This window comes from Phoenix dactylifera, chromosome 18 (genome assembly GCF_009389715.1).
Source record: "Phoenix dactylifera cultivar Barhee BC4 chromosome 18, palm_55x_up_171113_PBpolish2nd_filt_p, whole genome shotgun sequence".
Lineage (NCBI taxonomy): Eukaryota > Viridiplantae > Streptophyta > Magnoliopsida > Arecales > Arecaceae > Phoenix > Phoenix dactylifera.
In genome coordinates this window covers 2196108-2223004 of record NC_052409.1, presented here as the reverse complement: position 1 = coordinate 2223004, position 26897 = coordinate 2196108, and the positions used below count along the sequence as shown (strand labels likewise).

Below are 26897 nucleotides of genomic sequence, written 5' to 3'. Positions count from 1 at the left end.
CTACCCTTTCTACAAACTTAGCAAGAAGCTTTTCTTTTGACATGAATTGAAGAGAAGGAAAATGAGTGTCACATGGACGAAGCACTTGAAGATCATGAATAACAAAGAATGAAGCACTTTGAAATATTTGTAGGGGGTTGGATGACAAAGAATGGAGCGTCTTGAGATTTATGCAAATGGATGAATTATAGAGGATGGAGTACTTTAAGATTTATGCAAGCATATAAATGATATAAAATAGAGCACTTTGAGATATGTGTAAGTGGATGGATGATAGAGAATGGAATATTTTAAAATCTGTGCAGATGGATGAATGACAGAAGGACGTAGTGCTTTCATATCTGTACAAATGGATTGATGATAGAGGATGGAGTGCTTTAAGATCTGTAGAGCTAAATGGATAACAGGGGATGAAGTACTTTAAGATTTAGCATTTATTATTTTAAGGAGGAATTTTATAATTGATAGGCTCTTAATGGATTCATGATAATAGAATTCTGTATCATAAAAATTCCAAATCAATCATCACATGGGACGCTGAGAGACTTTTCAAATGTCAAACCTCATATAAACTAATGGACTCTTGCCGAAACCAAAGCGGGAAAGAAAGAGATGCGTCGGCTGATTCCTCTTTCTTTTATTTTCTTTCTTTTTTATGCAGATAAAAATTCGACAAAATAGAAAATAAATATAAAGTTCCACTTTAGCTTATTCCGAGAGAGACCTGGACTCAATAAAATAGGAAAATAACTATAATCTTTTAATAATAGATATAAATTCTAAATCAACCTCAATCATCTGCAATCCACAATTATGCCTCTTCCGTTTTGTAGAAAACATAACATGCAAGACCGAATGCTATCAAAAATTATAAATACAAGCATTCATAAAATGTCATTGGTATAGGGCCTTTTAGTCAATTCAACCAAACCGGCCCTGGATATAGACCTTCGTTCTACTTAACACAAGGAGAGACGCATCCATCTCTTCAGAAAAATGGAGAGCCACAGCCAAATCCTCAGAATTTGCTTCCTTTTTCCTTCACTTGGTTCCATTCCATAGTAATCATCGAAGCTATAAAAGTTATTCATGTTTTTTTATTTTATATGCTTTTTTTTTTTTTGTTTTCCTTCTCAAAAGTCATATGAAAGCTATAAATAGATACAAATCTTTTTTCAGGTTTTGTCATCAAGGAAGAAGACTCCTCGTTTCCTCCGTTCCTTCTCTTTTGCTTTCTGAAGCCTTTTTCTCCTTCTGTTAGACATCATCTTCCATCCGTTCATTGATTCCTTCACCCATTCAGTTTGGTTTCAACATCCTCACCAACTTTTGCAATGGGGAAGTCATCTTCTCTTCTTTTTCTCTTCCTCTATTCCCTTCTCCCTTGCCTCTCTCCATTCCATATTGAGCTTGTTGATGCCTTCGGGACTCCCGATGGATCAGAGGAGTGGGGCTACGTTCAAGTTCGCCCGAGTAATTTCTTCTTCTTTCTTTATCTAATTCGTTCACAAGACATCTCCTGATGGTCTCATGTGACAATTCAAAATAATTAGATCTCATGTATCCATGTTTCTCTTCTTTGTTTCTGAGTATCTACTGCAGAAGCCCACGTGTTCTGGTGGCTATACCGGAGTCCGCAAAGAGGCGACCGTGCCTCGAAGCCATGGCCGACAGTACTATGGCTCCAGGGTGGACCTGTAAGTCTCCATCGATATACTACAAACTAGTAACTGTAGATGCACACATGCACACATTTGAAGTTAGTCTCTTATAAGAACTTCTATATCCGAATTCCAAACTGTGATTGTGGCCATGAATGGCAAAAGGGAGCTTCGGGTGTCGGGATTGGAAACTTCCAGGAGATTGGGCCATTGGATACCGATCTGAAGCCACGGAATTCGACATGGCTGCAGAAAGCTGATCTCCTTTTTGTGGTGAATCGCCTCTCCTCTCCTTTTTCCTCTGTATATCTACTTCTTTTTTATCTGCGCTTTATTTTTTCTTTGTGGTACTTAGTGGCTGTTCCTTTTGATACATGCATGCCAATTTTAGGACAACCCGGTTGGGACCGGATACAGTTTTGTGGAGGACAAACAAGCTCTGGTGAAGACTGATTGGGAGGCAGCAACCGACTTAACTACCCTTCTCAAGAAGCTCTACAATAAGAATGGAAGATTGCAGAGGAGCCCGCTCTACATTGTAGCAGAGTCTTATGGTGGGAAGTTTGCCGCCACCCTCGGCATATCAGTCGCCAAAGCCATTAAGGCTGGAGAATTGAAACTTACATTTGGAGGTATCAGTTTATTTTGATGTCTCCTTATTCTAGATAAAGTTGCAAGAATTTCAGCATCTTATGAAATCGACGTTGATAGGGGTTGCTCTGGGAGATAGCTGGATTTCGCCAGAAGATTTTGTGGTTAGTTCTGAGAACTTTGCACTACTTGAGCAGAGTTCAATCGGCCAGCTTCATTTCTACACTAATTTTTTTTTTTGTGTGCGATCTCTAATGCAGTTCTCATGGGGACCTCTGCTATTGGATGTGTCGAGGCTCGATTTTATCGGCGCAAACAAATCAAACAGGTTGAAATCCCTCAGGAGAAAATATGGATTTTGTTGCATTTTATTTATTCTGATCACATATGGCCCTCTCATATTTCAGTTTAGCTGAGAAGATTAGGCAACAACTAGCAACAGGGCAGTATGGGGAGGCCACAGAAACATGGAGCGATCTGGAGAGAGTGATCATCTCGAGCAGTAATGGTGTTGTAAGTGATGTTGTTATACTTTTAAGACCTCGGGAATTAGTTGATTTTAATCATATAAAGTAGCATTCAGAACAGTTTCAGAGTTTTGTTTTTAAATATTTTGCAGGATTTTTATAATTTCTTGCTGGATTCCAAAGACGATCCTCTCTCTACAATGGCAGTGGCATCATCAAATAACTTGGTAACATCTAAGAAATTAGCCATGAAGAAGAGTTACTCAATGTACCTCGGTTCCAAGGCTTCCTCTTCTGGTAGTCTTGATGATCTCATGAATGGAATAATTAAAAAGAAGCTAAAGATAATCCCCAAGGATGTAAGGTGAGGATTTACTTTCAGAATAACTAATATGAAGATGAGATCTCACTGCATCCTATTAACACTTGGATCGATGTGCAGGATTTTGTTGAGCTTTTGTGTATTGCTGAGAATTGATTGTTTATCTCTTGCAGTTGGGGTGGGCAGGCTGGTGATGTCTTTGAGTTTCTGGTGAATGATTTCATGAAACCCAGGATTAACGAGGTAACCAAAACGCCTAAACTAGTACCTAGAATTCGCTTGTTTTATTTCTGATATTAATATTTTCACCTATGTCCGATTAAGGATTTATTGATACATTTTAATGAGTTACAACTAATCAATTCGCTTATATGTTCGAATAAAATTCATTTCTTGGGTGCTACAATGATCCTTTCGAGATCCATCGAAGAAATGCTAATACCACATGATGGAATTTACAGGTTGATGAGCTCCTGTCTCTGGGAGTCAATGTCACTATCTATAATGGACAGGTATGAATCTAAGTTTTAGTCTTCACCTCATGTCCCACAGAAAGTTGGCCAGTTCAACAAGATGCACAAAGTCCTTGCATTTATTCCAACTTCTCGACTGCATGAATAGACTTTTAAGATGCAAATATCCATCCAATTCTTCTATTCACTGGATAAAAAAGTAGATAAGGACTTTCAAGATGCAAATATCCATCCAATTAAACAAATATAAGAGTCAGTTTTGGTTCTAAAATCAATATGCTATTCCTTCCTTTTTTCCCCAAAGTGATTGCACTAGATATTTCTCACTCAACAAATAAAATCTTTTTAAATATTTTGTCAAAAAAGATGCTCCCTCTTTCACTAAACACTTCATGTTATGTGATTTTAAACTTATAACTAACTCCAATTTCATTCATCCTGCTGCTTTGATGATGCAAGCAAATTATAGAAGCTCGAATCATCTGTTTCGTTATGAGCATTGCTTTTTTGCTGCATGAACTGCGCATAAGAATGTAAAATTTGCTTATCAGATTCCTAATTTTGCCCCCTAAGTATGGCGACTCGGTATTCGAGTGTTTTTTCTTGTTATGATCAGTGCCACTTGTTAGTATTATATTAGAAACATCAGGAGCAAGTAATCGAAAACTTAAAAACATTTAGAGGCACAAACACATGCTATTGTCTTTGCATGGAAGGGGTTAAAACTCATGTTAATTAATTCAAGCTGTAAGAAAGGATGAGAACAAGCTCATCATGGCTCTTAAAACAAAATCTTGTTTTGAGAGGTCTTGTAAAGGGACAAGTTTAAGTAGGGAAACGAAAACATGGTTCATGAACAAAGCAGAGCTGAGAAGAGGTGAAAGCCTATGCTCTGTTGATGTGGATATTCTCATCATTATTCAGACAGCATCAGCACATTATCCGAGGATGGAAGAGAGCAAAGGTTTTGACTCATCTGTCCTGGAATATTTTGCCATTGGACCTATGCCCTAACATGTTGGAGACCTGTCGGAGAATCTGCCCAAACCCTAAACAGTTTTTGGTCACCCACTTTTGAATAATTACACTATTCTTGCTGGAATATTTTGACTGAAAACTGTTATACTTTTATAAAATAAAGATATAGCAGTTTTTAGACAAAATATTTTCAATATCAAAATTTAATTGATAGCATAGAATTAGATTCAATATAATTGTGTAGAAATTTGAAAGCCTTAACTTTATTCAAAAGATTGTTTTCTTCACAAAAATCAATCTTTTAAGAAAGTCATATTGCTTAAAAAATTGTGCAAATAGATTTCTGCAAATTTAAAATCTGTGCATATTTTCTACTGCTTTAACTTCTGTGAAAACTATTTTCTACAATCTTTTATTTCTGTGTAGAATTTTCTGCTTCTTTAAAATCTGTACAGAAAACTCTTGAATCTTTAAAAACTGTGCATATTATCAGTTATTTTCAAAATATATATTGCCGCTGCTTTGAAAGACGTGCAGAGATTATTAATTAATTGTTCAAATATATAGGGTTAAACCTCTTGAAACTTGTGCTTGCAGAATCAATTAAACAACCAAAACCATATAAATAGCCTTTTTTGACGATCATAGTTCTATCAAAGTCGAAAAATTTAGTGATTCTTCTTTTAGAAGGTGGAAAAGTCAAGTAAGAAATTGGCTCACCACATTAAAGTTGATCTCTGCCATAAAATATCCTAAACTTAGACCATCTTCGGAATCAATCCTCAACCCTCTCCTAGTCCTTAAGATTTTGGATCCTCTAACTCTCACTCAAATACCTTTGAAGAAATTGATTTCTATTGCCGTCATAGGATTCTTAGTGCCCTTGCTGATTCTCCATATGGTGTATACCTTTCCACCAAATCGGTTAAGGAGTTTTGGGATGCTCTTGAAGTAGAATATTGATTAGATAATGCCAGTCTTGATCGGTTTGCCATATCCAATTTTATAAATATGCTATGGTGGATTCCAACTCTATTAGTATCTAAATCCATAAATTTCAAGATCTTCTTAGAAAGGTTGAACCGACATATTGCAAATTCTCTAAAAATTATAAAGTCCAAGCCTTGGTTGATTCTCTCCCTCCTTTTTGATCGAATATTTCTCATGATTTAAGTTATAAGCAAAGTGACTTAACTCTATCAGAGATTATAAACTTTATCAAGATCGAAGAAGAGCATTGACTTAAACATAAGCCTAAACCTGATTTTGGACCCAAGAACAATTTCAAATTCGTTAAACCTATTTCAAGCCTCGTAGAAAATTCTTTAAAAAGAAAAAATCCAGAATCCTTCAAACCTTATCTTTTCCTTCAAACCTCTTAGAAGCCATAACCATCCATATCAGAAGCCAAAAAGGAAGGAGACCTTTTGCTTCATATGCGAGCGAACAAATCAAATGGTGAAGGACTGCCACCACAAGAAGACTAAACCATGGAAGAAAGGATGACCTAAACCTCAAGTGAATATGGTTGAATCCAATGGGCAGTCCAATGGTCATTCATAGGGTTTAGAGTTTGTCAAGTTTGAGAAAAACTTGGCAAATCAATTAATAAAGGGTTTGTCTAGGAGTGGAGTCCTAGTATGAGGACCCATGCAAGCATATGTTTAATTTCACATCAGTTATTTGCCGAGAAAATCTTGGGTACTTATATAGGACTAAGAAATTCTAAAAAAATACCTTCTGGCTAGCCTTTTTGGGTGAAGTCCTGGGTTGTTATAAATGGTATTAGAGTAGACTTGGCCCATAGCCTATGTGGACTAGGGGACACTGTAGCATGAATTCATGGAGACTGATCACAGGCCGATCGTGATGCTTGTAATTAGATTTGAATGAATTTGAACCTTAAGCCTGATGAGGACATCATGGCTTGAACGGAGGGAGTATGCGAAAATCAATGCAAGCATATGTTTAGTCTTATATCGGATATTTGTTGAGAAGATCTTGGATACTTATATAGGATTGAGGAACCAAAAGAATACCTTCCGACTAGCCTTTTTGGATAAGGTCCTGGATTGTTACACCTAGAATCATCGAGGGGGATGGGGCTTAAGCCTACTATTTGGTCACCGACAGTAGATACCCAACCTCTATGATTAGAGATCTCTCCTGAACCCAAAAAAATATCTTCTGGCTAGCTTTTGTAGGTGAGGTCCTGAGTTGTTACACTTAAAATCATCGAGAGGGATGGGGCTTAAGCCTATTATTTGGTCACTGATAGTGGATACCCAACCTTTGTGATTGGAGATCCCATGAAGGAGGTTCAATATGGTAGAAACAAAGCTGATTGAGTGATTATGTCATAGCATATTTTTGGAGTACATCTTCTTCCATCCCTATGATGAGGTACTCTTATCAGTGACAAAATTATATTGAAAAGGTTGAGTTATACTTTTAATGAGTCCAAGACAAAATCTGCAGGATATTAAGTCACAAATATTTTTAGAGGACTTACTTATATGAGAATTGTCGTATATGCCATGACTAGCAATTTGGGCTAATCCTAACAAAATTCTCATAAAAAAATCAACGCAATAAGCGCAAGACCTTTAAATAGCGCTGACCGCACAAAGACTCAATTGATTCGTACTACGTATGATAAGTAGAAGTCTGAGTCAAAGAACCTAGTTCAAGGTCTAATACATTATGGTTTCTTCAGATAGATACTATCAATACTAAGTGAGGTTCAAGTCTGCAGGACACATCACCCATTGCACAGTGTAAGCTGCCTTGATATTCTTCTTTATTTTTTTACTAAATTTAAATCTTTTATGGGGGATTGTTGGAGTTTTAAATTTATAAAAAGATTTAAATTTAAAAAATAAATAAATCAGTCTTATCTCATAAATTTTAGATGGTTTAAATACTTTAACATACTTATTTTTTTCTTCAGACTCTTTTTGCAGAGGAGTTGTGACTCTTCGAAAAAGAATGTTGATTTTGTAGGGATACAATGTTTTACCTCAAAAATGCCATACCTATCTGTCACCGAACGAAGTCTATGAACATGCTCTAGGTCTAGGGTATTGGATTACTCAATCCATATTACTACTTTTCTATTTTTCGAGACGAAACAGAGAATTTTTCTCTCTTTTTTTTTCTTTTCTCTTCTTCCAACCTTCTTTAAAGTTTTCTTTTTTATCTGAGCATCTGAAGGAGTTGGTCGGGTCAAGCCTCCCTAGTGATCGTGCTCGTTAGAGGAGGATCGGGTTGCACCAAATTTTTATATCTTAAAGACGAGATCACCACAGACCTGTATGTAGGTAGTGAATCACGTTCTTAGGACAATATATATCACACACCTTAATTCAAGCAACCTCTTTCCAATCTTCTGATTTTATGCTAGTAGTTAATTCCTGCCAAAAGTTTCTACTATGTCTAATTTCATAAGATGAAGCCAGTTTAAATCATTTAGTATACTTGACAAACGAAGAAGTAATTTTTTTCCCATTCATAAACCAACATAAAACCTACATTGATTTTTTTTTTCCGCTTGTGTCAAGGTTGATCTGATTTGTGCAACCAAGGGCACCGAGGCGTGGGTTCGAAAGCTCAAGTAAGTATCTGAAACTTTTCTTTCTCTTCTCTCTCTCTCTCTCTATTTGTAGTTCAGTAAATTTCTTTGTTCTTTTTCTTCCATTTATTTTGTTTGAGGCTAGCTGAGGAACTACGGTATCTTTGTCTCATGCATTTCAGATGGGAGGGGATGAAGGATTTCAACAACTTGGAGCGAAAGCCTTTGTACTGCAATGATGATGGTGCTACTAGAGGCTTTGTGAAGTCCTATAAGAATTTACATTTCTACTGGATCTTGGGCGCAGGACATTTTGTAAGTATTTTCCAACACACGCCATCATTCCATCATATATATATATATATATATATATATATATATATATATATATATATATATATATATATATATATATATATATATATCTAACTAACATGAAGCAGTCATCAATATAAGGTCGGTTTTAGTTGCACGTAATTGCATGGGACCAACAACTTGGCCGACCAACCTTCGCTGCTTACGTTGGAAACAATGGCACCAACCTAGCAGCTAGCAAGTTGGACCATCAAAACTGACATTCCGAGAGTTTTATAAGTTAATTTAATCAAGGATCAATGTATAAGTTGAGTTCCACCATGCTTGCACGAAACAATGCTGCTAAATCCTAACTGTGGGTCTACCTCACGCATAACCAATAAGTTGAGTAGAAATTTGAAACATCCAATATATCATCCTTTTCTGCCATAGAACAGTTTATGGATCTTGATCACAAAACTTCTCTCTTTTCTGACAATACACCATCTCAAGAGTATGTGGTTTTGGAATTTTGCTTATTAACTTATAAGAAACAATCAGCAATGCAGGCTTTGACAGCACAAATTAAACTCATCCTGAGAACCTTTATATTATTTCTATAACATGGCCTAGAAAGGCATCCACACCTCATAACTTTTGCAGTGCTTTTCTTGGTGCATCTCCTCTTGGGGTCACCTCTAGAACACTATAATAGGAGTTGTCCTCGCACGAATACGTGGGCCCCTTCAAGGCTTGAACCATTCAACAACAGAACCCTGGCAATCTTGGTACCAATAACTTAAGTTGTACACTGATGGGACAGTGGATTTTGCCTGCCTTTGTGTGGGCCCCGTAGTATTAACCCTGACATTTAATGCACCGTTTCGTTTGGGTTTTATGGGGGGGTTTATCCCCGTTTTATCCTGGATAAATAGCCAGACGGGCTTTTAAGCCCCGGCCTGGCTGAGATCTGCGAGACCCGGCACGTCAACCGGGTCTTGTGCGCTAATAGAGCCAAGCTAATAGCACCAAAGCCCTGGTCCAAGGCACCCAACTCTCAGCTAACATAATAATGTGGATTGGGGATTTTCGGAGAATAGACAGTTATGCACTAAATTATTATTATATATAATAATAAAATAATTATATCTTATAACATAATGCATGATACTATTAGAATATTTTAATATATATATTTATTATTTTATTAAATTAATAATCTTATTTTATGTTTTTTATTTTATTTTAATTTTTTTATTGAATTAGCTGGAAGGGGTTAACGAGGGATAAACTTATCCATTTACCAAAAGGCTTTTTAGTTGAGGATAATCTGGCATAGAATATTTTTTAGATAAATATTTTTTAAAAAATATCAGATTACTCTATAATCTAATGTACCCTAGCCAAACAAATCCTAAAAGTATATTTTCCAACTCCAATAAACAACTAAAAACAACATGTTCTAAAATCTCTTTAGCATCCATCCACGTTCGCACAAATGGTTAAGTTCATCAACATATCCAATGACCCAATAACATGCATACTAATAGTGATGACAACATGAGTTTGAAACTAATAAAATCAGATCTCAATCACAGCATCCAATTTTATTTCTCCAAAACCAGATCAAAACAAAACCCTTTTCAAACAAGCCTAAAAACTAGCTAGCATGTTTATTGCCAAGAAATGCATGAGAGAAAAAGTGACTGCAATAGCCTCTTGATGTGAACAGTACAAGTTCAGAACAAAAAGCTACTGTAATACTCTGATGTTGAAATATCTCTTAATTTGGGCAGGTACCAGTCGACCAACCTTGCATTGCATTAAAGATGCTGAGTTATATTACTCAATCTCCTGCAGCTTTTTCTCCGTAGATAAAGAAATCAAGAAGAAATCCATTGTCAATAAAAGAATTAGTTTTTCTCAGAAATTCATTGTCAATAAAAGCACAATGACTGGAAGAAAATTGGGTACTATCTTTGTCTTAGCAATTGGAATTGTTTAACATTATAAAGGAGAGAGAAAGGAGCATGTGTTTGACTGAAATGCTGCTGGAGAAGGTAAAGTTTCTGGTGCTGGCACAAAAAGTCATGCTGGTCGATGAGCATGACACAGTGGTCTTCATTTATTCCATTGCAGACACTTCTTTTTTGATTTTTTCCTTAACTAAGGGTGAGCTCTTGCAGCATTTTCTTTTTATTCCTTTCTATTAAATAGAAAAGATTAAGATATTTATTTAAGTTTCTTGGATATGTTTTTTTTTCTCTCTACTTTTACGGAACATGGGACAAGAATGCCACAGCCAATGGACCCGGGTGCTCATATGAAGTATAATAAGATGGTAACCTACCACTAATTTTCTTTATTCAAGGCCCCATGGAAGGAATCATTTGATTCTAAATGGTTGTAAGGATGTATCAGTGTGGAACCTTGGCATGTCTCTCACAAATCAAACCACCTATCCTAATACAAGTTGAACCCAATAAGATAAAGTGTGATAGTCTTTATTTATGGAGTAAAACTGTGACAAGAGCCGGATTTTTTTTTTTTTTTGATATACGGCCACCACAAATTTACCTAAAGGATTAAAGAAATAGAACCAAAATAGGCAAAAAGTAAAAGGTCGGAGCCGGATTAGATCAAATATTTATCAATCCAAATCCAATCCATTTATTAGAGAAATAAAAAGTTCAAATTTGGGCTCGACCTGTCTATTAAATTGGTAATCCGACCCAGTCTGATAAAATTAGGTTGAATGATTTTTAAATGAGTCATGTTTCAACTATTGAATGAATCAAGTTAAATGAGTTAGGATTCTAAAATTAAACCAAGAAGTTTAATAAAAAGATTAAATCCAATTACTTGTTTATGATCCAGACTTGTTTTATACCAATCATGAACTAGTTTAAATCAGGTTGGTTGCATGTCAAGTTGGGTCATAAATTGCGATTCCTAAAACCTAGGCTATGGTTACGAAAAAGGCCAAGAACTCAAGCAGCTTAGGCCCAAAATAGATGAAACGAAAAGCATTATACAAGAACCCAATTAAAAGGGAGGAAATGGGTGTAACATATTCAAACCTCAGACAATGCCTTCCTAATTATTCGGTATAAGCACTTTTAGTTGGCGGCGAACCCAATATTATTCTTTATAAAATGCATGCAACCTCTCCCTTTATTGATTAATTGTACATAAAAGACTCCCTTTTATATATTTGCAAATCAAAACTTCTCTATCATAAAAATTTCCTAATAATACCCCAAGCTCATAGTTCAGTAGCAACATCAGCATCGTTGTAATCAACTATAAGCTTCTTGTTATCACCATTGTCAAAATTAAGATCTTACTTCTACCTCAAATATGGAGATGATGATCTCGAGGAGTAGGGTACTCACGAAAATCATAACACCCAAAGGATTCATTAAGGAGAAGGAGGGGAAGAAAATTTTGTTGTTGTTAATAAAAAGTTTTAATTAAAATCATAATTGATAATTTTTGTAATAGGGTGGATATTGATTTGTAAATATAAAAAGATGAGTCTTTTTAATTAACTAGAAGAAAGAGATTATATGGAGATATTATTTTTTAAAAAATATGCATTTAAAGAATTTTACCACCAAGAAAGCACTCATCTCAACTCAAAGCCAGAAATAGAAATTAGGCTATATTGTCCTTCAAAAAGTCATAAACAGTTAGCCTAGCCATCGCATTAGGATCCACGAACACTACCTAAGCTCTAACCATATGTAGTGTCATGGGTGTCACCCCTTGTAGGCTCCTATTGAGAAGAAAATGACCTTAGTCACCCCTTGTTTTTGCTTTACGTTTGGCCAAGTTATGCACATTATTTCTAGTATCATGTGCAGATTACCTGTTCTCAGTTTGTATTGCCCAGATGCATTTTGATCTTTTGTTTTGGTTACTATGTGTCTATGGTGATTCCTAGAGTTTATAATGAAAGAGAAAGAGATGTAGCTTTTCTTTAAGATTTATCATAGTTATTCAGAGACCTGAAAAACATGGAACAAGCATATCAAAGAGGCCTGTTTTAAGATATACATAAATGAAATCTCCAAATCATTTTGGTGTATAATTGGATGTTGTTTACATAAAACAAGTCTATAATTGCATATCAAAGAGGTCAGTAAGCAGTCTTTGCATACATTTAACATTCACAGGCAACAGACACGCCCAAAATGACAGCAAACGGCAGTAAGTCATTCCGCTGACCTTCTACCAAATACAAATATATTCAGAATGCATATTTTGAATGGAGCTTGTGCAACAAGAAGAAACCATCACATTCTAAATCATCTAAACACTATAGCTGAAAAGATTCATGTCCACATGCATGTATTTTTCTACTCAAAAAATAAGCATGTATTTTTGCACTGTTAATCACATTTATGCTTCCATAGCAGCATAATGTAACAAGTAATTATTGCATTTATTCAGAACCTATCCATGTACTCCTGTGTCTGAATCATGATAAAAGGATGCGTCTGTAATTGGCTACTCCAACTTATCCATTTCTTTCTCCCATTTAAGTCCAAACATTTGACGGCCAAAGGGTACTATGAGATTGTAACGCAAGACCTGCAAATTTAACTCCATGAAATCTCCTGTAGAGCTTCACTCTGTTGTTTCAAACCAAAAAAACCAGGAATTTGCTTCATAGAATCACTCACCTTATCATTGATGCCGCGCATCTGTGCCTTGAGAGCCTCAGAATCCTCAAGCCATCCAGAATCTTCATCATTGGATCTTTTGGCCCAAGCTTTCTTCAAGGCTGACCTCCACTCTGCAATGCTCGAACGAATTTCCTTGTTTAATTCAACCCACTCAGGCGCACAACCATTTCTAGAAAGGATCCTATACAAGGTGTCTTCTGCAGGATCTGCATGAGGGTTTGCACTAAGGTCGAGAGGTTTCCCCTTTCCTGGCAGATTTTCAAAGTGGCCTTCTTCCATGGAGTGCCATATTCTTCGTTCCACAACATTAATTATGTCTGTTTCTGACCTGCCAAATATGCAAATATCATGAGTAAAGAGATTTTCAAGTTCAGATCAGATAGCCAAATCTTGCCAAAATAGTCTATTAATACAATGATTATGACATCATATAACTTGGCAAATCCCCACCATGAAAAAATATTAGGCCCAGATAATCTACAGAAGGAATGAAAGGCTATGTGCCTGGGCGGTGACTTTTCCCCTCTGGGGGAATTCTCATAAGTACAGTGGAGGTCAGTGGTGGGAGCTATTCGAGTTGTGTGCCATCCTAGCACTGCTCCAATGTACTTCTAGGTGGGACTGGGTGTTCAACTGTTTACCGCAATTTATTGACAAATATAACAATCAGGATCAACCAGTCAAACACCATAGATTTCCGAAGATCAGTTATCTACTTTTTTAGACAGCACTAAAAACAAAAGGCCATGATCCTTGATTAAAAATTGATCTTAAGCTCAGTTTCAAGTTTCTAATCCATGTCAAAATGTTAGCCAAATTGAATTGAATGAATTAGTTGAAGAGAATGATTACTCAATTTGATTATTCCATAAATAACAAAATGCTTCTTGCAAGCACACATGCACGCGCACACACAGAGGAGAAACATCATTAAGTATAATAATTATGCTGCATGGGAATATACAAAAGAGTCAGATTTTTGCATGTTCCAGAGAGCTGAATCCATCTTTTAAAAGGTCTTTAGTTAAAACAGAATGTTATTTAAAAGGTATACTTATGAACATATTGCAAAATAGTTACCAGATTTTATTTCTAAGTTCCCAAACATAGTTAAATGTTAAAGTCATCATTCTTTACATTCTAATTAACTTATTAAGATTTTCTGAGTTATGAACTACCAAGAGTCTGAAACAAGCACATAATTCAACTGAAGGAGATAAGTCCATTCATTATTTTATGAATGTACAAGATTTCTAACATAATGATTAACAGGAAAAAGAGAATAGTCTACTAGATTAACTCAGGAGATATCAATATACAAAATCTGACAGCTGATTTTGACATGTCGAACAATCGCTTCATTGCGACCTTGTTCTGCAAACATACATGCACAGATTCATAAGCACAAACGATGATGAACGGATACACACAACAATTTTAATTCTATGCTGGTTCTTATCATGCTGATGAGAAAACTGCAGCATGACTCTTATATCAGGGTAATGCTAATCTGGCAATTAATAAAACAATTAGCCACTGACTTTAGATGTCTAAGGGACTTATCCATTCTTTTTTCCATGCACACTGGGTTTCCCAGATGATTGTGTATAAATGTACAGCAATGATCTGATCTGATGTTTCAAGCATTATAAAAGACAAGTGGAAAGACTATCGTTAACAAAATGATGAATTCTCTAGCATTGGTTAAGGAAGCTGTAGCAAATGACTTGATCTGTTAACTGAAGAATTTTGCCCTACTTTGTTTTGAAGCAGTTGATCCTGAGATGTCCGGTGATGTCATCATTCCTGTTACTGGAAGAGAAATATATATGGGCAACAAATTGATGGTTGCTAATGTATGTACGGTTCTGTGCATTAAAAATATATGGCTTAATTTGGCAGAAATTGGAAGCAAATATTTTCCTTTTATTTTTTGACATTCCAGTTAAGAAGCCAAACTTCCTACCCTACCAACATCACATCTGAGATTTTTCCTTAGCTTTTGGATTGTAATATTTATAAAGTTAGGTACAAGAGACAACATTGTCGCCACCATGGGTTGAACAGAATGCTTATGAGGAGCTTAGCAGTCAGGGCCATGGTATAATAAGCATGATGTGTCAAATGCTCGGACAGATATAGAACTATATCAATGGGTACTATTCAAGATAGTATATGCACACCAAAAGACTAATTTCTCATGCAGATATACTGGGTAGCTTTATTATGAAGAATAGAGATGTTGTTTACTACTAGAAAACTAATCTACATTCTTAGACACCGCACACTATTATTCCTCTCAGAAATGCAATAGTAAACATCAAGACAAAAATATTGGCATGGCTAGTAGAGAAGAGTTCCTAGCAGAGTTGGAGGGAAAACTTGTTGGTTAGAAAATTGGACAATTAATATGGGCAAGCAAAAGCCTATTCAACATATCATATTTTCTCAATTAATGGAGTGTCCATTGAAAGCAATTACTACACTAAAATGGGTCTTGACCTTGAATAACAATAGCAGTTCAACAAATCCAGCTTCTCCAACAATCTAAGATTGTGGTTACCCTCCTAACATGCAAGGAATAGTGGAAAAGGACAACAATGATGAAATTAAATGAGTATTTATTTTGCAAATAATTAAATGTCTACACTTTACACCAGTCCACATGTATTTAATGTAAGTGAGACAAAAAACGAACTAATTCAACCTAATATGCTTGAGAAAGTGTATCAAAGTTTTGATGATTTCAAAAGAAAGAATGAGAGAAAGGGCATAAGGAATCACTTCGAAACTACACGTAGGCATGGAAAACAAGTGGCATGAAGTGGAGACAGATAATCTATCAAGAGAGGCACCATTTTCTAATAGACACTTTAATAGCCCTGAAGAGATGAGAGTAATCAATCATCAACTATAACCATATACATGGGGAGGCACATAAACAAGCAACATCAAAGATGAAAAGAAAAAAAATGCTCTATCTTCGGCTGCATGGAATATCATAGGGGTACAAGAATTGATTCTTAAGTTCAAGAATGCTCTACATCTATTGATTCCAACATTTGGCTCACCAAACTTTTGGTTGTGACTATGATGCATATAACAAGGGCAATAAGTTGTTTATAATTTGACGATAGATAAGGTTCGATGTCATACTTCCCTCTTGAAGTCTTCAAACAATCCAAAAAGACCACAACAAAGGGGTAGCGAGAGACGTAAGAGCAAATATTTAAACAAAATTAGAAGAAAAATATTGGTATCAGTACCAACAAAGCAGAATCAAGGGAAAATCTCACGCACTTCGAACCCACAGATTCTTCCAAAATGTCATGTCATCTTCTAAACCAGTTGGATCATCAATACGAAAGGAACGGAACCATTGATTAGCCTCATGAACGACAATTTTAGCTTCGGTTTTCAAAACAGAACTGCACAAAAGGCGGTATTTTTACGAAAATTTGATGGCAGAAAACCCCTCATTTTATGAGGGGTGAAATCATAATCCCTTTAAACTCCCTCATTCACCCGAAAATTTACGAGGAACCTTTTTTCAGACTATTATCAAATTAATATTTCAGGAGATTACAATGGAACGAGACTCATAAACCGATTCGATTTAAAATTTCACAAACAAGACATGGGTTAGATTTTAAAAATAGGAATTAAGAAAACCTACAAGCCAGCAAGCTATGCTAAAGAGAGGGGAGGGGGACCTGACGGCGTTGGCCCCGCCGCGGAGCTCGGGGGGAAGCTTCCGATCATTGACGGCGTCGACTACCGACGAGAGGCGGTGGGAGAGCTTCTTCTGGCGGGCACGGGAAGAAGAGGCGGCGCCGGTGGAGGAGGCTGAGCTGGTGGGAAAGACGGGGTCGTCGTCGATCCAGGAGGACGACCAGATGGGCCGGAGACCGGGTCTAAGGTGGGGGAGGAAGCCGACGAGCCGCCGTGCCGGAGGAGCTACGAGCGCTCCGGCCATGGAGGTGGAGCGCTGCAGAGGGCAGGCAACGGTGGCTTGAGAACCAGAATTCCCGAGACCTTGGAGTCGGTGGAGTGGGCACGTGGCCGCCTCCCGTGCCCGCCACAGCGTCCAGCAACGTTTGCCGGATAAGTTCACGCCACGTGGTAATATCAAATACCCGAACTTATAAAAAACAAAAAAGAAAATTACCCATGCACCCCTTCAACTTTCATGATTTGCACTTACATTCCAACATATTTAATTTCTTTCAATTAGATCCTAAAACTTAAGTTTGATTATAATGTACCTCATTCGTCCAGGATCTGTCAGCATTTGATTATCATATGATATAGCTTCAGACATTATATTTCATAGATACCTTTCCATCCTGAATTAGGAGAAAAGTTAGTTTTTGGAAAAGTTATAGCGGCACTCATCAACTTTTCACAATTTGCTATTACACCCCAAACTTCTAATTTCTTCGATTAGATTTCAATACCCTTCCAATCCTGTTCATCTTTCTACTGATTGAATTTTTCTAGACCTGATAGAGTGTGATGAAGATAGAGAGGAAGGAGAGCGCAAAATCTAACATTGATGAATCTCAAGCAGCAGATGGCAATGAAGGTATAGAACAAAATGAAATCAAGGAAAAAGATAAAGGCACAAAGAAGAGGTAGAAAAGCTTCCATTATTTTGGAAAGATATTTGTTGTTTTGGTATAATAAATATGTTCTAATTCCTAAGATAACGATAGATAGAAAGTTACAATATAAGCTACTTCATTATACCTACATTTCCACTACCATCCCTTCTTTTTATGCTAAAGTTCTATCGCACCACTATCATCAAGAAAAGGAGTCCTTATTTTGATCTCAACACCCATGTAACACGGATGTATAATAGTGAACAAGAAGGAAAAAAAGAAGTGTAAAACATCTAAAACTAATTAGAAAGGATTTTTTTCAAGAAAAAAACTTTTCATTACTTACCCTTCATCTTTTCTTTTGTCCTCACTACAACCCAAGTTGGAGGACAAAAAAATAAGAATCTTTCAAGTAGGGAAAAGAAAACTTCCCCTTGCCCTAGAGGGCCTAGATGACACATAAGGTTGGAACAAAATATAAAACTTTTGTCTAAAGGAATGAAAAAAGAAGTTGAGAAGAATCAAATTAGAGTAAAAACAAACGAAAGATACAACAGAAGCCTATAGGAGAAAAAAAAGGAGGATTTCGAAAGCTTCTCTCTTTCAACTTGAACCCATGATCAAGGATTGAAAGTATGAAGCTTGGTTTTTTTGTAGGAGGACTCAGAGAGGAAAAAGTTCCTTATGGTAGGTAGAAGAGAGTAAAATCTCTAAATTCTTATAGTTCTCAAATTGGTCCTCTTGCGAGGCTCGTCGAGGTTGAAGGGGGCAGCAGGAGGGTCAAGAAGGAGCAGACCGCGGCCATCGTGAGGGTTGCCATTAATGGCAAAAAGCAAGGTGAAGGGGCGAGGAGGAGGCATAGAGACATGCCCAAGCGAGGAGGAAAAGAGTTAGGGAGTGGGAGAGCGAGACAAATAGTGAAGAGGAGGGAGGTGGTGAAGAGGGTTCTAATGTCCTCGTTGCCAGTGGCGGCGCTGCAGCCTGAAAAGGAGAAACACGGCCACATCTCTTCTCCCATGAACTTCATTCCTAAAAGATATGCCTATGTTTTGGAAAATCATTTAATAAATTAAGAAATAGGATCTCCCTCGGGATAATTTAGTCATTTCATACATGTTGTTAATGATGTTAGAGTTCGAATGTGTGGTTGGACCACATTGCAACGAAAAAGTAAGTATTGGGGTCTAATTAAAAAAATTAGAAGTTTTAGGATGCAAGTAAAAATTACGAAAAATTGAAGGGTGCCGCTATAATTTCCTCCAAAAGAAACCAAATAGGATAATAACCCTACTAATGATGCAAACTTCTAGGTTGCCGCCAAATGATCCATATTTAGAAAACGTACGTTACAATTTTGATTTCATCATCCAAATGCAAATAAAGAAATCAGATATATCATTGGTCTACTAGAGCATGCATGGTATTAGACTTAACCTGGTTAGTTGTTTATAGGACTAAAAAATAAAAAATAGCGATAAAAGACAATAGTTTTAATTTGTTATTTTGGCATGAATCAAATGATTATCTTTTGGAAACAGAAGAATCAAATGATTGTCAATGACATGATTTTTTTAGTTCAAACTAATAGTGATGAATTTACCTGTAGCTCATAAAGAAGAGTTTGTAATATTAAAAAATTTTATAGATTTTGTAAAGTATTGCTTACCTTAATTTATGTTCTTATATATCTACAAGTTTTTTTTCACCTTTTTTTTCACAAGAATGGCATTTCTTAAATTTTTTAGATGTTTTTGCTACTCTATTCTGTAATTGTGCTTTGCATGCTCAACAAATATGTCTATTTAGTATTTAAAATATCTAAAATTGTGGAAGAAAAAATATGTACATATACTAGAAAAAATATTATGTTCAAGTATATAATTGGAGTGAATTTATTAAGGTCAAGGAAAAATTTTCTAAAAGCACGGGCTTTATAAAGAAAAAACATGATCACTACCTTGAAAAGATAACAAAGGTAGGCTATTATAATTTTTTTAAAAAAAAATTATCGGACAGTGATTGTATTATTTGCAAATTATAGATTCGTTGTTGATATTGGTTACCGAGAGGGAAACCACAAGATAATGCTAAATATGCTAAATTGTTCTATGGACCACAAGATCACTTAGATCCAAAGTTGATCGAGATGATCATTTAAGGCAGGACCATAATAAAAATTCTAGAAGGAAGAAAAAGGTAAAAGAGGAGGAAAAAATAAAATGCCTTAAAAGGATACCAAGTAAAAATTAAAGGCCAAAATGGGTAAAAGAGCGCCAGAGGGGGGGGGGCGCGGTAAATAAAGTTCAAGAAAAAAAATTGAAAGAAAATCAGTGCAAGATAGGAGTCAAACCTGATGAAAATTCTAAAGAAAGAAAAGTAAAGGAGGTGAAAATAAAAAGTCCTAAAAAGAGATGCGGTAAAAATTTTAATAGATTGTGGCTGCTGGGATTCGAGCCCAGGTCTCTACGGCCACAACGTAGAATTCTTACCACTAAACTACAGCCACAAACGTGAAGGGGTGACAAGCATTTTTTTATAAATATGAGCAAAGAAACACAGTTTTTCGGTAGTAAAAGTTACACGCTAATCGGCAGCACAAAAAAAATTGATCAAAGTTTACATGATGAACAAGAAAAGGAAAACAAGAACCACATAGACTTGAGTAAATAAGAGAAAATTTCTAATTAGCTAATGAAATGCTCATAATAATTATAGTTGTCAAAACATACATATTCGAAATAAAATCGAGCAAGTTTCTCTATTTTAGTAAAAGGGAAAGAGAGCACCCTCCACCCACGTCATAGAGATAAAGAAAAGAAAACAAAGCCAACCATAACCGATCCATAGTCATCCAGTGGAAAAAGGAGCAGCAGAAAACTTTTGATCACTTACTCGCTCAAAAGAAAAACCAGCTGCTAAAAGACAGCAACCATAATATGGTCAGACAATGAGCCCCCATGTCTTGCAGCATCTACTACAACTTTTCTTTTTAAAAAAATGCACAGGTTTCTGCTCTTTCTCCCACATACACTAACATGTTTTATGAGCTACATTCTTTGTTACATAGCAACTCTTGAGTACAAGGGAAAACAAGAAAAACAGGTCAGATCACTCTTCGATCTGAGTATACAGCCAGTAGAAAAGTATACAGCATGGAGTAGACTGTACAATAAATATGCTGAAAATAGCTCATTGATGTCAAAGACTTCCTAGATGCCCAAACGAGGCAGAGAGCGTGTAAGTGTCGATGCAAATCAGTCCCAACCCATTAACATCTTTGTGACTCCCTCCACAATCTTGTTCCTTGATGCTGTAAGCTCAAGATCATCACCAAGGTGGATTCTGTAAACCTCCCATTCCCTATCAGCAGCAACATGCCTCCCAATCTCAGCCTGGATATCCAGATTCAGATTTTAGTTGAAATGGGGTATAGTGCTTTCATAACTTCAATTTAAATCAATTATTCTTAGCATAGGAATAGATCTGCAAGTAGAAGCTCTGAACTTAGAAGACTCGAGAGAAAAAAAAAAGTCAAATGTTACGGCAAAATATTTGCACAAAAAGTTTAATAAGAATGATACTGAACTAATAAATTAGCAATAATATATTTTCTCATTACAGTTTTTGAACATAAATGCAGTTTTTCATGAATAGATGGCAATCAAGAACAAGAGTTCATCATGACACGAACAGCAAAAAGGGCCAAAGACTAACCAAAAAGATGCATGTGCCGAGCATTTTGAGGGCAAGGGTGATATCATAGAAAACAAGAGGGCGACCCTTGCCAGATAATTCAACTGGATTTGCAACCAAAAGCTCTGTGTCAGGTCCACGGTTCACCACCATCACACGGAGTGGACGAGACAACTCCATTGTCAGGCGATCACACAATGCCTTCTGCTTATTTGGGTCAACAATTTTCTTTCCATCTATTTGCGTCACAAACAAATCTATTTCGCAGTTTTCATTATGAGATGCATAGAATCGCCCATAGGAAATCTGACAGGAACAAGTATTGGCATTTCAGTATCATACAGTAGGACAAAAATGAACAAGAAATTATCTGTTAACATGTAAACTTTTTTGTATAGGCAGATTGTGCATATGACTATTGTAAGGAAAATAATCAAATGACAGTTTTCAAATTATAAGTATGTTTGGTATAAAATAACAATGAATGGTAGCATAGCTGCAACATTTAAAATGGTCCTGTTGCTTGGCAGGTGTTCGTTGTATCACTATAACTGTAAAAAGTCTTTTTCATCATCAGATGACTTAGGCACCATTGAGAATAAGTTTCATTCTGTTAGGGCAGCAAAGGCATGATATCGTTCAAAAAACTACCAAATCAAGATTACTGGAAGTATAGGTTTACGGCTCAATAGTAACTCATTTAGACAATAGCTGTACAACAATCCCTTATCACAATAATACAGTTTAGGTTTAAAAAACTACCAAATCAAGATTAATGTGTGCCCCCACTGTGGAGAAATTTGTTAGATAATTCCCAGTTGGATTTTGATGTTATTACCTGGATGTTGTAATCCTTCAGAGCTCGCATGATGTCATAAAGGAGGCTCTTGTGGTCATGACAATAAAGTTGAATAAGTGTATGAGCAGGGCTGAGAGTGTTATCCATTATGACTGAAGGATTGTTAGATGTTGGAAAAGATCCTGTGGATGGTTCATCTGGAAGCTCTAGGTTGAACATCTCCTCCATGACTGAATAGGGTAGAGAAGATGAAGCCAGCAAACATGCAGCAACCTCTGAACTAGCCACTTCAATGTCGCAACTAGTCATAAAATCCCCTAAAACAGCTTTCAATTGAGCACACGTCTCATCCCTTCTGCTCTTTGTATGAAGAAGTTCTCTGAAACAATGTGGAGATTGGAAGCACAAAGGCATAAGCTAATGTAAATGCATAAACATCAAGATAAGATCATTAATTACAAGGATCAAATCCAGAAAGCCGGAGAGATCCATGCCAACAGGATAGAATAAAGCAAGACCAAGAAAGAGGACATATATGCTACACTATATGTTGCACCGATTCATGTTTTAGGACTGGTGTCACAAATACTGGCATAAATGCAATTACATATATCAGATATGAGCCTAATGAAGATTTATTACAATAATGAGAAATTCAAAAGAAATACCAAACAGAAGAATACTTTAGTCCAAAAACACATAATAATCCAGGAGAAGCTTACTGCTTGTACACAAGGATCGTTGCATGTGCCAATATGACTTCAGGCAGAGTCAAGGGATTGAAAGTTCGCAAAACAAGGTACTTCTCTTTCTATATCATCATATACAAAGCGTAACAATAACCCCTATGCCTTGTATTATTCTCAAGTCCATACTTTCAGAAATTTAAACATACATCCTTAAACTACTTGAACATAAAGATAGAGTCCCAAAACAATTATAGCTATTTTTCATGACTATAACCGTTACAGTATAAGCTTCTAAAACCAGCTTACAAAGATGTAAAGCAGCACGCCTTCAAGGTCAATTTCCATAAGCAGTATGTTAATAGAAGAGTATCCACTTCCACTTACATGAGGAGAAACGATGAAAGAAATGGAAGTAGGTTTAATCATTTAAACTGCAATATGGGAATCTGCATATAGAAGCTTCCTTATTTCAAATAGCATTTAGAGCTTCCTTTCTTGTGGCACATGAATCTTGAGATTATCCCAGGGGGGGTGAATGGCCCATAAGTTGGTGAAAGACATATAGTAAGCATTTTAAAGAAAGCATGTGAAAAAAGGTACTTCATCAGTAAGCAAAACACGATACTGTGTGCAACTTCACATCATTAAATTCAAGTAACAACTACCTAAAGTCGATTACCTTGCCCCTTGAAACAAGTTGAAGTATCGAAAAGAGTGATGGTGATCAGTATGCTATAGAACCTATTAATGGTGCACCATTAAACGTTTTACAGAAATAGATATTCGAATAAAACCTAATAAACTATTGCACAGTAACTCTGTGCGAATAATTATAATCCAACATGTGGAATTGAAACCCATTTTGCAAATATGTAATCCCTAAAGTAATTCTGAGCCTACATTCAAGCATATAGTCATGCTAACTGGTTAGGATGCAAAATGTGTTGGGCCATGTACTAGAGAGAGTTGTACCAAACACTTGCCCTCAGGATGAGTTATATGTCCCTGCACAAGCAGGCAGCCAGCTTCTTCCTCTCTTTTCTACCATTAAAGTGGACATGCATCATCATCATATACACCCAAGTGATACACCAACCCTTTTGCATGTAGAGGAGCTGGCGTTCCAGGTTCAATATGATGACCACTGATTTAAGTTAAATACTTCAATATGCACAGATATATAGCATTTTTTCATTGTGGATGAAACAGAATTCAAGGAAACAGTGATTTATCATATCTCTAAATCTTTAAGGATACAACACAAGGGTTTTCTGTAATTAAACATTTAGGATACAGCTCTTAAAACTTCCAAAATTTTAAGCAAAACAACAAAGTGATATTTGACACTAGCATTATAAGCATCAGATGGTTTTCTTGTTTAAGATAAATTTTGACACATAAGAAGAGAAAACAATAAAAAAAATTACGTATTATAGATAAAGAAAAACAAGAAGCTCGCATTGTAATGAACTAAAGAGTTAGAGGATTAAGTGCTACCTCGTGTCAGTGATAAAGAAGAGATCCATAACTTTCCCGTCTGGAGTGGTGGATACCTTAACCCTCCTGATTGTGAGCTCCAGCTCACACAGTACCTGCGTCACATCTGCCAAACCCCAAGACAAAATCATCTTAGATTTTGACCCATGAGATTTTTAACCTAAAAATCCAAACCATGTCCCAAAACTCTCAGCTGCTTCTAAAACAACTTAAAAGCTCTAAGAAGGGAAAAGTCCTTTTAACAAATTAAAAAAAAGTTTTGAGAGGGGGAGGGGGAGGGGGAGGGGGAGGGGGTGGAGGATCTCAAATCTGCAGATAAATAACTCAAACATGAACCACAGTAGAACTTCCATATGGTATTCTAAAAAGAAAATTATATAATGAAGTCCACAATATTTCAAAGAAATCTGTAAAAGCCTTGGCAGTGCCAGACCACCAATCTTGAAAACATCCAGATTTACACAATATAAGTGATTAAATAGATGAAATTATCGAAAAATGTCATTCATTATTTGTGAACTAGAATAAATTCCAAATAAATAGGAACCCTTAAATTCAAATATCCAAAATATTGCCCCCCGTCCTCTTTCTCCCAGTTTTTCTTCCAAAATAAAGGGAAAAGGAGATTAAGAAACCACTTCATCCTACTAACCTATAAGGTTCCAAAATATATCAGGATCATAAAACAAGAACTTCAAAAATTCTATACAGAAAGAAGATTTACAAATCTTATAAATAAAATAATTTTTCAGATTCCACAAAAAGATAAGATCCCATATTCCATGCCTGAAAGAAACTATTAGATTCCACATAAAAACAAAAAATTAACAGGAAAAATGACATGACAATTCCAAAAAACAAAAGAGGAACGAGAGGGGAAACAGGGAATCACCATGCAAGAGGCCCAATCGATCGTAGCACGAGAACTTGAGAAGAAAAACTTGAGACTGATGCTCTGTTTCCAGCTGCCCATAGTAGTAGCTATCCATCCCCAACAGCGACGACGCCACTGGGCAGGCCCCCAACAGCCTTTTCTTCAGCAGCCCCCACCTCGTCGCCTTCTTTCCCCTCTCCACCACCCAGAACAGTATGTAGCACCACTTCCCATCTGTGCTCATGTCTGGAAACCAGCACCCATTTCAGTTTCCTCGAAAGAATCGCACTAAAAATCGTACCTTTTTTTAAACCAGGACCGGCGAAAAAAACATAAATTTCAGATATTTGCAGAAGAATCACATCAATGATCGTTCCTTTCTTCATGGGAACGGCGAAATACAAGCCAAGATCGGACTTTTACTTACCCCCCCTGACAACGTTCAAGCCGAAGAGTAGGATCACGCGGCAGAGGTCGCAGCCGAGGCCGGTCTTGTCCGGGCAACTGATGGTGATAACGCTTGGCTCTCCGGGCCGCTCCGGCTGCCGGATGACCACCACCTCGTCGCTCGGTAGGCCCATCTCTCTCTCTCTCTCTCTCTCTTCCTTCTCTTCTTGACCTCTTTCCCTTTCTTCCCTTCTATATATATCAAACAAGTCTGCTTCTTGCTTTCCCCTTTCTACTATGGTTTAACGAGGGAGGAGAGGCTTCGGGAAAACAGAAGAGAGGATGGTGTTCTCGATTCCGGTGCCAAGGTTCCCAATTGGACTGGAATATCCATTAAAGAAAAAAACAGAGAGAGACGTAGATGCGAGGGAGATGAGAGGTGGCGGCGGATCCCTCATGCTACTCTCTAGTTCTTTGCCTCTCGTTTTGGAGCAGTTGGATATTTGTAACTGTTGAGATTTTTCTGCTTGATTTATTCTTATATTCCAAAAAGATTCGTGATGCCACCAAGGTGGTAGCCTAGTGGTACTAGGCAGCAATTCTAACCATAAGGTCCCAAGTTCGAATCGCTGCGGCGACGATTAAATTGTGGACCGAAGCTCATTACTTTGGCCACTGCTTGGACTTGTGGTGTAGGACCGCTCTTGAACCGCTAGTTGCCGGGGTGGTGCCGGGTGTGATGTACTCATACATGGGACTTGAGCCAGAGCTCAGAGGAGTAGCTGAGCCGGGCCTACGGATGGGGAGGATATGAGTAAAACCGGTCGGGGTGCCCAACACACGGCCATTTCTGCCCGCATCGAACATTCTCCTGGCGGGGCGGGGGCCCAGTGAGGGCTGCTACGCGGGGGTGGGCTTGTCCCTTCCTCCCCCTACCCCTTTTTATTAGCAAAAAAAAAAAAAGATTCGTGATAACGTCACCCCAATTATGCCTGGGTTGGGCACCCCACACTTATTTTGACATTATTTGACCAGCAGGCTTATGCCAATTTTTTTTTAAAAAAAAATTAATTATTTTTGCATTTGATGCACAGGATTCATGCCAATAATTATAATTTTTTTATATGTAATCCGGCACATTTTTTTAGCACTAATTAAAAAAATCAGAAACCGGACGGGGATAGAACTCCTAAGATTACCAAAGTCCATTATTATTGTAACTAAAAATAAAAACAATTACATACCTCAAAAGTGATCATTCTCAAAAAGACCGTTTGCATTCTTTTTCTTTCTCGTCCAACCTCTT

At 36.8% G+C, this 26897-nt stretch overlaps 3 protein-coding genes and 1 non-coding gene across 5 annotated transcripts; 1 reads left to right on the top strand and 3 right to left on the bottom strand.

The window, feature by feature from the left end:
- Nucleotides 1-781: 781 nt before the first annotated feature.
- Nucleotides 782-10399, top strand: LOC103699987 (serine carboxypeptidase-like 51). Its single transcript, XM_008781973.4, has 14 exons — nucleotides 782-1061; nucleotides 1180-1473; nucleotides 1603-1697; nucleotides 1827-1934; nucleotides 2053-2293; nucleotides 2373-2416; nucleotides 2513-2580; nucleotides 2660-2765; nucleotides 2872-3083; nucleotides 3215-3284; nucleotides 3503-3553; nucleotides 8053-8105; nucleotides 8246-8378; nucleotides 10154-10399. Exons 2-14 carry the CDS (start codon nucleotides 1335-1337, stop codon nucleotides 10229-10231), a joined length of 1398 nt encoding a protein of 465 aa, XP_008780195.2. The 5' UTR covers nucleotides 782-1061; nucleotides 1180-1334; the 3' UTR covers nucleotides 10232-10399.
- Nucleotides 10400-12554: 2155 nt separating this feature from the next.
- On the bottom strand, nucleotides 12555-17083 carry LOC103698744 (dnaJ homolog subfamily C member 28-like). The gene is made up of 3 exons (XM_008780792.4): nucleotides 16762-17083; nucleotides 13046-13376; nucleotides 12555-12953 (listed from the first exon to the last, which is right to left on the bottom strand). The coding sequence occupies exons 1-3, from the start codon at nucleotides 17022-17024 to the stop codon at nucleotides 12870-12872; spliced, it is 678 nt and encodes a 225-aa protein (XP_008779014.1). The 5' UTR covers nucleotides 17025-17083; the 3' UTR covers nucleotides 12555-12869.
- A 3003-nt stretch (nucleotides 17084-20086) lies between these two features.
- Nucleotides 20087-20158, bottom strand: TRNAH-GUG. The gene has a single exon. It is a non-coding gene; the product is annotated as a tRNA-His (tRNA).
- Nucleotides 20159-20555: 397 nt separating this feature from the next.
- Nucleotides 20556-26091, bottom strand: LOC103698750 (ACT domain-containing protein ACR10-like). Of its 2 annotated transcripts, none has more exons than XM_008780796.3 (6): nucleotides 25632-26091; nucleotides 25223-25450; nucleotides 24331-24436; nucleotides 22184-22523; nucleotides 21367-21651; nucleotides 20556-21044 (listed from the first exon to the last, which is right to left on the bottom strand). In XM_008780796.3, exons 1-6 carry the CDS (start codon nucleotides 25783-25785, stop codon nucleotides 20907-20909), a joined length of 1251 nt encoding a protein of 416 aa, XP_008779018.2. In that variant the 5' UTR covers nucleotides 25786-26091; the 3' UTR covers nucleotides 20556-20906. The 2 variants fall into 2 exon arrangements, with proteins under 2 accessions (XP_008779018.2, XP_008779027.2); XM_008780805.4 differs by having other exon boundaries at nucleotides 25223-25505; nucleotides 25632-25832.
- Nucleotides 26092-26897: the final 806 nt, after the last annotated feature.

Bases quoted from the DNA above. Each gene is read 5' to 3' on its own strand.
- LOC103698744 (XM_008780792.4), bottom strand. From the start codon at position 17,024: ATGGCCGGAGCGCTCGTAGCTCCTCCGGCACGGCGGCTCGTCGGCTTC. The intron at 13,377-16,761 runs GTCCCCCTCCCC...CATATTTGGCAG, and splicing joins GGCGGGGCCAACGCCGTCAG to GTCAGAAACAGACATAATTA. The intron at 12,954-13,045 runs GTGAGTGATTCT...TTAAATTTGCAG, and splicing joins TGCGCGGCATCAATGATAAG to GTCTTGCGTTACAATCTCAT.
- LOC103699987 (XM_008781973.4), top strand. From the start codon at position 1,335: ATGGGGAAGTCATCTTCTCTTCTTTTTCTCTTCCTCTATTCCCTTCTC. The intron at 1,698-1,826 runs GTAAGTCTCCAT...GAATGGCAAAAG, and splicing joins TATGGCTCCAGGGTGGACCT to GGAGCTTCGGGTGTCGGGAT. The intron at 2,581-2,659 runs GTTGAAATCCCT...CTCATATTTCAG, and splicing joins GGCGCAAACAAATCAAACAG to TTTAGCTGAGAAGATTAGGC.
- LOC103698750 (XM_008780796.3), bottom strand. From the start codon at position 25,785: ATGGGCCTACCGAGCGACGAGGTGGTGGTCATCCGGCAGCCGGAGCGG. The intron at 25,451-25,631 runs GTAAGTAAAAGT...GCTGGTTTCCAG, and splicing joins CTTGAACGTTGTCAGGGGGG to ACATGAGCACAGATGGGAAG. The intron at 21,652-22,183 runs GTAATAACATCA...TGTTCCTGTCAG, and splicing joins TGAAGGATTACAACATCCAG to ATTTCCTATGGGCGATTCTA.